Consider the following 12,021-nt stretch of genomic DNA (forward strand, 5'->3'; position numbering starts at 1 on the left):
CACTCTGCAGAGTCAGGGGGAGGAGAGTTAGTCTCAAGCCTCACTTGTTTTTCCACTTTGTTTTATCTTCGACCTGTGCAAATTTTACATTCTATTCCTGAGTGAATGTTTGGTATGATATGAAAGAGATATTTCAAATTACCTAACATTGTATAGATGTGATGCTACTCATACATACTGCCTTGAATCCTGGGGCTATGGCTGTAGGCAGTAAAGAGCCTGTGAAGTCTTTTCAGCAAGGAAAGTCATGTCATTATATTGCCACACAAAGAAGGGTCGAGTGAAGGGGACACACTGGAAGGAGGGAACAGCTTTTGCCAGGAGCTCAATATGACTTACCTCAGTGACCTGTGGATGGGTAGAGGATGAGGAAATAGAAGCCCACAAAGATTGTACTGCAAGTACCTGATGAAGGCAGGAATTTACTCCTGGACTTTTCGGACTTAAGGCCTGTGCTCTGTCCGTATACTTCCCAGCCTCCAGGAGGCAAAGTCAGAAGGCTTCTTCTGTAATCCAGGTGAGAGGCAATGAGGACCCGACAAGGGCAGATGTGAGGGGAAAGAACCAACTGGAGATGAAAGAGAATTGAGTGACTTCCCGAATGTAGTAGGAAGGAGGAAAAACAAGGAAAATTCCAGGTCCATGGCTTGGATGACTGGATGGACGATATTCGCCATTAACCAGCTTAGGATACTCCAGAGGAAGAGCAGGTTTAAGGTGGAGATGGAAAGAATGGTGTAGATCCTCTGATTGCATAAGAAAACAAGGCAGCAGAAGCAAAGGCATGGCTTATAATGCCCAAGATAGACATTACAGGTGGGCCTCATAGCCCCGCTAAGACTGCATTGTAGCGGCCAAAACAGCAAATGAGCTCATCGGGGCTTGGGGACTGTCTTTCAGGTTTGTTTGAAGAGACTGTACCAGAGGGCCAGGGAGGAGGAGAAAGGAATCGAACTGGCCTATCTAGAGCAGCTGCATGGCCAACACGAAGCCTGGCTTATTCACAAGACAGCTAAGTAAGTGGAGAAAAGAATGGATCAGATAGAGACCTGCCTCCCAACACCCAGTTGTTAAAAACAAGTTCAGCATGCAGTCCCCTTTAGGAAGGTTCAGAATATACTGGAAATGATTGGAAATGTCAAGCATTTTCCAACTCAGAAGTTTAATATTGCTGGGCGCGGTGGCTCACGCCTGTAATCCCAACACTTTGGGAGGCCAAGTCAGGTGGATCACCTAAGGTCAGGAGTTCAAGACCAGCCTGGCCAACATGGTAAAACCCTGTCTCTACTAAAAATACAAAAATTAGCTGGACATGGTGTTGGATGCCTGTAATCCCAGCTACTTAGGAGGCTGAGGCAGAAAAATCGCTTGAACCTGGGAGACAAAGGTTGCAATGAGCCAAGATTGCACCACTGCACTCCAGCCTGGGCAACAGAGTGAGACTCTGTCTCCAAAAAAAAAAGTTGTTTAATATTGAATATAATCTGTACATTCTAAGGCCCTTTTTATTAGATTCTATTTTCTCCAGCTTTTTCTTTCTTTTTTTAACATTCCCCTAGATTGAACATTGTGATCGATGGTGATAGTTGGCTCAGTGTGAAGGGCTAAAAAATGTTAGAGAAATTGTCCATTTTACTAAGTTGGCATTCCTATTTTCTGCCTGTCCTTCCTTTAGGCTTGGTTTGTTGTCCACTTAAAATGTTTGGCGCTGTGACTGCTAGTATCACTCTCAAGAATGAAGTGAAACCTCAACCTTTCTCTTTCCAGCCACCTTTATTGAATTTGTTGCTGTTTACATGCAGTTTCATTGAGAAGCCATGTTGAATTTAGATCTGTTCTCTGAATAATTAAGACTTGGTAAGTATGTGAGGCTTGACTCAAGTTACTTTCTTTTTTTCTGTCTCCCAAACTTTCCTGCTGCTCATAGGCTCCACTTTGAGGCTTTGATGAATGTTCCAGTGCTGGTGTTGGATGTCAATGATGATTTTTCTGAGGAAGTAACCAAACAAGAAGACCTCATGAGAGAGGTGGGAAGGACTATAACTCCTGCTCTCTAGTGGTTTTTATTTGTTCTACTTTTATCTTTCTGGCCCTTGCTTCAAAGTTCAGTATCATGAGTCTTGTGCTTTGCATCTCACATTGCATTTCACACTCCAAGGCCTATGAGATCTTGTACAAATTACAAATATAATCCCTATTCTCGAAAGTATGCTGGACTAATAATTGTTAAATAATTGACTTGTAACATGTGCTTGCCAGCTGACTTTCTTCTCTAAGGCATTCTAAAACTAGGGAAATGAGACTTCTGGATTCTATTCCCGGATCTGCCACTTGATGCTATATGACCGTGGGCTACTCACATTTCTTCTCCATGCCTATTTTCCTTTCCTTACAAAAACCCCATGGCTGCATATGCATTGGGGGTGGACTATTGAAAATTCTGTTAAAAATCTGAAATTAAATTTCTGATTTTCTCTTTCCCACAGGTAAACACCTTTGTAAAGAATCTGTAACCAATTCCATGATGTTCAGCCTGTTATCTGGGCTCCCTGACTTTCTGAAGCTAGAAAAATGTTGTGTCTTCCACCATCTTTCCATCCCTAGCCCCTCTCATCACAGGAGCACTCTGCCATTCTAGGGCTGGTTTGTTCATTATTGTTAGGCTTTGCCATTGTCTTTTCTATCTCAAACATTTTGAAAATAAAGTTTACTTAAGTTTTGCTTGTTTTTCTAATTCAGTTGTTCATTTATTTCTGCATGTATCTCTTGGTGCTTGCTCTGAATTCACCTCTAGACTAGTGTATTAGTCCATTTTCACACTGCTATAAAGATACTACCCAAGACTGGGTAATTTATAAAGGAAAGATGTTTAATTGATTCACATTTTTGCATGGTGTGGGAGGCCTCAGAAAACTTCGAATCATGGCAGAAGGGGAAGTAGGCACATCTTTTACGTGGTGGCAGGTGAATGAGTCTGTGCAAGAGAGAGCCAGGAAAACTGCCTTATAAAACCGTTAGATCTCATGAGAACTCACTGCCATGAGAACAGCATGGGGGAAACTGCCCCGTGATCCAGCCATCTCCCACCAGGTCTCTCCCTTGACAGCTGGGGATTACAATTCAAGATGAGATTTCGGTGGGGACACAAAGCCTCACTGTATCAACTAGCAGTTTTGAAATTGCTCCCGGAACCCTCACCCAAGCCCTGCCTGCCGTGCATGAAGAAGGGAAATAAAGTGGCTCAGGAGTGGGTGGGATCTTAAGTGTGAGCCCCCAGAACAGGAAATGGAGCTTGAACTCCAAGAAGCTTCTTTGTTTTTTCCATCTGCATTCTTGGTATGGGGGACAGGTGTGGGGAACTTAGTCCCTTGTCCTAGAGCTAAAGAACCTGGCCAAAAGAAAGGGAGAAAACAGCAAGAGCCCAAAAGTTAAGCATCTGACGTTTAAGATTGGCCAGCCTGGCACTCTACCTTTGTGTAAATACCTTACCCAGTGAGTTTCAGATAACCTTAATGGAGTGGATCTCTCTGTGCAGGAAAAAAATAATAATTTGTTGTTGTGCTCTTTAACCTTCAAATACAGTTTATTGTTAAGGGAAGAAAAATACATAACCCTATAGGATTCAAGTGGTTCATTGCCAGAAGCCTGCAAGTCCATGATTCACAGGAGTGGATCTCCTGCACTGAGCCCTTGACAGTTCTGCAGGGACACAGGAAGATGAATGATCTGGGGACGTAAGAGTGTCCCAGAAGACATAAATCTGTGTTTCTGTCCTTTATGCTTTGGGGAAATGAATGTGAGATTGGTTTTAACAAATAGGCTGGGCAAGGTGTAATCTCAGCACTTTAGAAGGCCAAGGCAAGTGGATCACCTAAGGTCAGGAGTTCAAGACCAGTCTAGCCAACATGGCGAAACCTTGTCTCTACCAAAAACACAAAAATTAGCCGGGCGAGATGGCATATGCCTATAATCCCAGCTACTTGGGAGGCTGAGGCAGGAGAATCGCTTGAACCTGGGAGGCAGCAGTTACAGTGAGCTGAGATCATACTGCTGCACTCCAGCCTGGGGTACAAGTGAAAGTCCATCTCAAAATATATATGTAATGTTTTAATATAAAAGTACAGCAATTTCCTTATCCTACTTATTTAAAACATTTTAATAGCTTTATTGATAAATAATTCACATACTATACAATTCAGTGATTTAAACTGCAATTCAGGCCACACACAATGGCTCACACCTGTAATCCCAGAGATTTGGGAGGCCACAGTAAGAAAATTGCTTGAGGCCAGGGGTTCGAAACCAGCCTGGGTAACAAAACAAGAGGCCAGCTCTACAAAAAAATTAAAATTAAAAAAATAAAAAATAAAGCCAGGTATGGTGGAGTATGCCTGTAGTCCTAGCTACTTGGGAGACTGAGGTGGGAGGATTGCCTGAACCCAGGAGTTGGAAGCTGCAGTGAGCTATGATCCTGCCACTGCACTCGTAGGTGACAGAGCGAGACACTCTTAAAGTGTACAGCCTGGACACGGTGACTCATGCCTGTAATCCCAGCACTTTGGGAGGCCGAGGAGGTGGATCACCTGAGCTCAGAAGTTTGAGACCAGTCTGGCTAACATGGTGAAACCCCATCTCTACTAAAAATACAAAAAATTAGCTGGGTGTGGTGGCAGGTGCCTGTAATCCCAGCTACTCAGGAGGCTGAGGCAGGAGAATGGTTTGAACCTGGGAGACAGAAGTTGCAGTATGCCAAGATCATGCCACTGTGCTCCATCCTGGGCAACAAGAGCAAAAGTCCATCTCAAAAAAATAAAAATAAAAAAAAAACGTATACAATTCAACGGTTAGTATAGTAGTCATAGGGCTGTATAACCAATACCACAATTCTAGAACATTTTCATTAACCCTAAAAGAAAGCCCAAACCCCATCTCCCCCAAGTTCCCCTGCCTTCAACTCCCAGCCCTACGCAACCACTAGTCTACTTCTGTCTCTGTAGATTTACCTATTTTGCACATTTCATATGAATACAATCATAATATGTTTCTTCTATAACTTTGTTTTTAAACTGGGCATAATGTTTCCAAGGTTTATCCAAGTTGTAGCACGTATCAATACTTCATTCCTTTTTTTCCCCCATAGTCTCACTGTGTTGCCCAGGCTGGAGTGCGGTGGTGCAATCACAGCTCACTGCATCCTCGAACTCCTGGGCTCAAGCCATCCTCTTGAGTAGCTGAGACTATAGGTGCACACCATCATGCCCACTAATTATTTTATTTTTAGTAGGGACTGTCTCGCTATGTTGCCCAGGCTGGTCTCCCAATTCTGGCATCAAGTGATTCTCCCGCCTTGGCCTGCCAAAGCGCTGGGATTACAGGTGTAAGCCACTGCACCCAGCTCTTTACCTAGTTTTAAAGCCTGAAAGTCTACAATTTCAGCATCTCTATTGATAAACATTGCCTTTTAGAAAGTAAAGGTCAGCTGGGTGCGGTGGCTTATGCCTGTAATCTCAGCACTTTGGGAGGCCAAGGCAGGCGGATCACATGAGGCCAGCAGTTCGAGACCAGCCTGTGGCCAACAAAGTGAAACCCTATCTCTACTAAAAATCAGAAATTAGCTGAGCATGGTGATGGAGGCCTATAGTCCCAGCTACTCGGGAGGCTGAGGCAGGAGAATCACTTGAACTGGGAGGTTGGGGCTGCAGTGAGCTGAGATTGTGCCACTGCACTCTAGTCTGGGTGACAGAGCAAGACTCCATCTCGAAAAGAAAAGGAAATATCCTCTAGGATAGTACGGGCCACAAGTCTCACCTGGGTGAAATAATTTGTCATTTTCCAAATTGGTAGCTGAGATCATCTGTAGAGAGTAAACATCTTAATGAGCAGCAGTAATTTTGAGCCTTAAATTGCGGAGGAGGGGTGAGTAGGTCTGGGTGGAGCCTGTAAGTGTGGAGATTAGGACCACAGAAAGGCAGACTGAAACCTCGGGCACCTTAGATTTTTAAAGGGGACTCTGGAGAGAGGTTGCATTAAAATGGCCCCTACTCTACACTGTCAAGCCAGTCTGGATGGCTGTTATTCTTGGTTTAGGCCAACTCCCAGCGTCAAAAAATTTGGATTAACACATAAAAAATAGCTGCGTTTCTTTCTGGCTTACGATGTGGCAAGACCTTCTGTTCTGGAACCTGAATATTACCTTGATGGGGTTTATAACAAGGATCAAGGTTGTGAAAGTTCTCAAACTTTCAGGCTTTTTTTTTTTTAATTGCATTTTAGGTTTTGGGGTACATGTGAAGAACATGCAAGATTGTTGCATAGGTACACACATGGCAGTGTGATTTGCTGCCTTCCTTCCCATCACCTACATCTGGCATTTCTCCCCATGCTCTCTCTCCCCAACTCCCCACCCCCCACTGTCCCCCCCATTTCCCCCCTACAGACCCCAGTGTGTGATGCTCCCCTCCCTGTGTCCATGTGTTCTCATTGTTCAACACCCACCTGTGAGTGAGAACATGCAGTGTTTGATTTTCTGTTCTTGTGTCAGTTTGCTGAGAATGATGGTTTCCAGGTTCATCCATGTCCCTACAAAGGACACGAACTCATTGTTTTTGATGGCTGCATAGTATTCCATGGTGTATATGTGCCACATTTTCCCTGTCCAGTCTATCATCGATGGGCATTTGGGTTGGTTCCAGGTCTTTGCTATTGTAAATAGTGCTGCAATGAACATTCGTGTGCATGTGTCCTTATAGTAGAATGATTTATAATCCTTTGGATATATACCCAGTAATGGGATTGCTGGGTCAAATGGAATTTCTATGTCTAGGTCCTTGAGGAATCGCCACACTGTCTTCCACAATGGTTGAACTATTTTACACTCCCACCAACAGTGTAAAAGTGTTCCTATTTCTCCACATCCTCTCCAGCATCTGTTGTCTCCAGATTTTTTTAATGATTGCCATCCTAACTGGCGTGAGATGGTATCTCAATGTAGTTTTGATTTTCATTTCTCTAATGACCAGTAATGATGAGCATTTTTTCATATATTTGTTGGCCTCATATATGTCTTCTTTTGTAACGTGTCTGTTCATATCCTTCGCCCACTTTTGAATGGGCTTGTTTGTTTTTTTCTTGTAAATCTGTTTTAGTTCTTTGGAGATTTTGGATATCGGCCCTTTGTCAGATGGGTAGACTGCAAAAATTTTTTCCCATTCTGTTGGTTGCCGATTCACTCTAATGACTGTTTCTTTTGCTGCGCAGAAGCTGTGGAGTTTGATTAGGTCCCATTTGTCTATTTTGGCTTTTGTTGCCAATGCTTTTGGTGTTTTGGTCATGAAGTCCTTGCCTACGCCTATGTCCTGAATGGTTTTGCCTAGGTTTTCTTCTAGGGTTTTTATGGAGTTTGGTCTTATGTTTAAGTCTTTAATCCATCTGGAGTTAATTTTAGTGTCAGGTGTCAGGAAGGGGTCCAGTTTCTGCTTTCTGCACATGGCTAGCCAGTTTTCCCAGCACCATTTATTAAACAGGGACTCCTTTCCCCATTGCTTGTTTTTGTCAGGTTTGTCAAAGATCAGATGGTTGTAGATGTGTAGTGTTGCCTCTGAAACTCTCAGGCTTTTAACTTGAGGGAGAAGGTGATAGTTTCAGGTAAAAGAGGCTGCTTGTTATATGCAAATACCAGAATTACAGAGGATGTGATGGAACGAAATAACCTGCACTTTAAAATTTTAAGACTATTTAACCTCCTTCAGCCCTCACTTAAAAGCAGTTTAGATTCTCGGAAACACTTTCTCCTTTGTGGGTCTCTCCTGGCTCCCCTACGCTTGATGTCTCCCTTTCTGTCTCCTGGGCTGACATCTTTTTTTCCTTTTCTTGAAAGTGTTGGTGTCCCCAAGGCACCCTTGGCTCATTTCTCTTTGTCTACTCCCTCTGCATGATCTTGGATTCGTTTTCCATTGCTGCCATTATCAAATTACCACAAATGTAATGGCTTAAAGCAGCACATATTTATTATCTTACAGTTCTGGAGGTCAGAACTCTGACATGGGTCTCACTGGGACAAAGTGAAGTTATCAACAGGGCTACTTTTCTTTCTGGAAGTCCTAGAGGAGACTCTGTTTCTTTACCTTTACTGTCTTCTAGAAGTTGCCCACATTCCTTGGCTTGTGGCCCCTTCATCTTCAAAGCCAATAATGTTGCATCTCTAACCACAGCCAGGAACTCTTCTCTGCTTTTAAGGACCCATGTGATTATACTAGGCCCCTCTGGGAAATCCAAGCTGGTGGGCAAGAAGGAGGCTATTATTCTGCCTTCCACAGATCTCAAACATTATCACGGCTCCTACTATTCTCATGGGCTAAAGACTTCTTATGAACTTGGAACTTCAATGGAAAATGTGAATCATACGCAAGAGGGAATGGTATCAAGCACCCCCATACCCCCATATCCACATTCTAGCCCAATCAGTCTAAGACCACCAGAACCAAACCTTGAGTTTGAGAAGGTCAGATTGCAAAGAGGAAGACCACATACCAGAGGTACTGTGGGGTATCTCACCAAACAGGAAAAGACACAGTTACAGGATTTTAAGGAAAACTAGAGTTTAGGTAAAACTGAATGAAGCATTGCTTGGATAGGTGCAAAGCAAAGCAGAACTGTGTATAAAGGAGTTTGTTCTGAACTGTGCAGTGAACCCAGGTTTGTTTCCCTAGAAAGTACAAAGTTAAGACAAACATGGAATTTGTGTTCAGAAGCTCCTTATGTGAAAATCTGAACCTGGCTTAGAAACTAAGCCCACTTCTCTATGTCAAAGTGACTTCGAATCTTCTGTCCAAAAAGAAAAAAAAAGGAATGTTTCATTTTGACTGATATAACATTTAACATTTCACACAGCAAAGATTCGGATAGTTCATGATTTTAAAGAACAAGGTTTCTCTGTGAGTCAGAAAGCAGTAGTCACACAAGGAAAGGGGTCATTATGACACTTTACAGCTACAACATGCCCGTGGGAGAAATAGTTTCATGGTAACCTTGTAGCTGGCTTTAGCTGTGTAATGTCCTCCCAGCCCATTGAGTCGCAGGGCAGCTTTTTACTTTCTTAGCATGAGCCAACTTTTACTTTCTCACCCACTTCAGTTATCTACTTAGAACCAATCTGGTTTCACCTACAGCCTGCCTCAACTCTCATTATTCTGAAGCAAATCCCAAAATGAGGGTGACTTTTAAAGCCAGAGCCATATAAAACTATGGATTTCACAACCCAGATCCCTTATGCTCAAAGGGTACAAAACAGTTCTCCTCCCCACCTGCATACCCACCACCGCCTCCACCCCACCCCATCCAGCAAAGCCATTTCCCCATTTCCCCTGCTTCTCCATTCACCCCGTTGGCCACATTAAAGGCCTTGGTGCCATCTTTGCCCCGCTACTTACACTCATTCTCAACAAACGTTGCCTATTCATCTCTGAAATCTTTCAAATCTTCTCTGTGCCCATTTCTGTTTCTCTGGTTGAAGGTGTAGTGGAAATTGTGGTTGATTCCCCAACATTCATCCCACCTGTCCTCTTCCAGAGCAGTCATATGGTCCCTGCTGTAGCAGTGGCCGTGCCTTGGAGTGGCTGCAATGGCCCCTCCCCTGCCCCCCGATTACTACTACCAGTAATCATTTCTTCCCCAAGCCACATCAACTAAACTATGTACAAAAAAGAACAGTGGTTGCTATACAGAAGGACAACTTGAAGTCAGGTCACCTGCCCCATCCCTGCCACCACAGAGCTGCCCCTCAGCCCTTCCTGTATGGAGGTAAGAGAGCTGCCATGTTTTTATAGCCCTATCTCCCACCACTCCTACCATAAACCCGATGAGACCACCCACAGCTTCAGATGTGTTTTCCCACACGACAAAATGTTTCCCTCTCTCCCTCTCCCCGCCCCCTCAAAGCTTTTACACTGGAAGAACTAATCCTGCCAGTCCCAAGCCCACCATTCCTGTCTGTGGAGCTCTTCCCTCACCCCACACAGTTGCCAGTCTTTCTGCCCCTGGGCACCCTGTTTATTAAACTTCTGTCAAATGTGTCATACCTGAATGAAAGTTGTCTGGAGACATCTCTTTGATGTCCTCGGCCTTGACCTTCTTGACACAGACCATGTCTTCGTCATTTAGTACAATGCCTGGCCTTTATTTCTTTATTGCTGTTTCACGAGTGCCTAAGATAGACTGCTTAAATAAAGGAATGATTGACTGGAGACATGCTCTGCCCTTTCTCAGGTTCCTCGGTTATTTGTGAGCCCCATATTGTGATCATCAATTTGTGAAGTCTCTTCTGTGTCCTAAGCACTGAGAATATGCAAGAAATTGGGGCCCAGACTCTATCCTTAAATTGTCAAAGGAGTTGATGATTATCAGATGCCTACTGCGTGCCAGCTACCCTACTGAACACTTTCTAAATGTTATTGAATCCTCTCAATAATCCTGTGAAGGAGGTTTAAGGTGCCAGTTTTTACCAGTGAGGAAACTGAAGCTCAGGGTTCAGTAACTCAACCAGAGTCCCACAGTAACTGACAGCACTGGGACTCACACCCAGGTCCATCCTGACTTCAGAGTCTGTTCTCTGCATAACACCAAACCATTATGTAAGGAGATAAGACTGACTTTCGGAAAAGAAGGCAAGCATGCAATTCTTTGGCTGCCTGTCTGGATTTATCAGCCAACATTTGCAGCCTGGGCAGGAAAATCTAGTTTACCAGCCCTGCTAGGTGGAGGCCACCAGGTGCATCCTACCTGTGCCTTTGGCCCCTGGGTCCCTGAACAGGCACAGAGATGCTTCCAGGGGGCTAGATTTTCTCTTCTCAGCAATTGCACCTTTATAAACCCATCTAGGCACTAGACATCAGAATGTATGTGGAAATTTGGTGAATGTTCTGGAATGTCTTTACAGATGCCTTCTACTCCACTTCCCAGCTCACCCGATGATTTTCTTAAAACACCTTTATTATTATTTTAAAATTATTTTTATTTTTATTTTTTGAGACAGTCTTGCTCTGTCGCTCAGGCTGGAGTGCAGTGGCACAATCTCGGCTCACTGCAACCTCCACCTTCTGGGTGGAAAAAGAAAGAAAGAGAGAGAGAGAGAAAGGGAGAAAGAAAGAGAGAGAGAGAAAGGAAGGAAGAAAGAGAGAGAGAAAAGGGTCCATGTGCATGTCTTTAGGATCAACTATGCAAAAGGAAACATAGGCGAGGTTATATCCTACTCTGAAGCTGGGAGTATTCCCCAAGGCAAGAAAGGTTGCTGGGAGAAGACCCTCTATCCTCCCAACCAAGTACTAACCAGGCCCAACTCTGCTTAGCTTCCGAGACCAGATGAGATCAGGTGCATTCAGGGTGGTATGGCAGTAGACCCTATATTCTCTATGTCAGCAGTGACTCCATCATCCCTCCAGCACCTCAGCTAGAAAACTGGGAGCCTCTGACTCCTCCCTCTCACTCCTCTCCAACAGCCAGGCAAATGTCTGATGCTACCAATTTCCTGCTAACATTTCTCAGATCTGTCTACTCTCCCACCTCTCTCCCAATACAGGCCTCTCACCTGGCTCTCTGCCTCTTGCTATGGCTCTTCCGAATTCCTACTCCACAGAGCAGCCAGAGGGCCTTGAACGCCACCAGGTGCCTCCAGAATGTGTCTTTGCCCCCCACCCTGGGGGCCCTGAGCAGGCACACATTGTTCCAAACCCTCCTCTGTTTGTGTTTACATTAAACTCATGGTTGCCCCACAGTCCCCGAACTCTCATTGCTTTTGCTCATGCTGTGCGCTCTCCTTGGAGTGCCCTTCACCTGTAAGCCCCTCAGCATCCAAATTGCCATCATCAGGAAACTTCTGCTGGCTCTACCCTGGCTCTGTGTCAGGTGCCTCCCTTCGAGCTCCTGTCAAATGTCTTTTGCATTTGTCTTATTGTTGCTCTTACACATAGCATTAAAATCATCTCTTTTTTTTTTTTTTTGAGACAGCGTCTTGCTCTGTCACCCAGG

General features: G+C 44.3%; 1 protein-coding gene across 7 annotated transcripts in view; it reads left to right on the forward strand.

Annotated features, from left to right (window-relative positions):
- DGUOK (deoxyguanosine kinase) overlaps positions 1–2,734 on the forward strand; it is a 30,200-nt gene extending 27,466 nt beyond the window's left edge. For 5 of the 7 annotated variants that reach the window (XM_012452204.2, XM_021670950.2, XM_021670951.1 and 2 more), the window contains 3 exons: positions 901–1,016; positions 1,928–2,027; positions 2,487–2,734. In XM_012452204.2, the coding sequence (XP_012307627.1) occupies positions 901–1,016; positions 1,928–2,027; positions 2,487–2,513 (243 nt within the window). In that variant the 3' untranslated portion in view covers positions 2,514–2,734. Of the gene's footprint in view, positions 1–900; positions 1,017–1,675; positions 2,028–2,486 lie in introns of those variants that run through there. The other 2 variants (XM_012452205.2, XM_064377824.1) reach the window with 2 other exon arrangements.
- The last annotated feature ends 9,287 nt before the right edge of the window (positions 2,735–12,021 follow it).

Source organism: Aotus nancymaae, unplaced genomic scaffold, assembly GCF_030222135.1.
Source record: "Aotus nancymaae isolate 86718 unplaced genomic scaffold, 86718_ANA_hifiasm-v0.15.2.pri h1tg000017l, whole genome shotgun sequence".
In the NCBI taxonomy this organism is placed as follows: Eukaryota; Metazoa; Chordata; class Mammalia; order Primates; family Aotidae; genus Aotus; species Aotus nancymaae.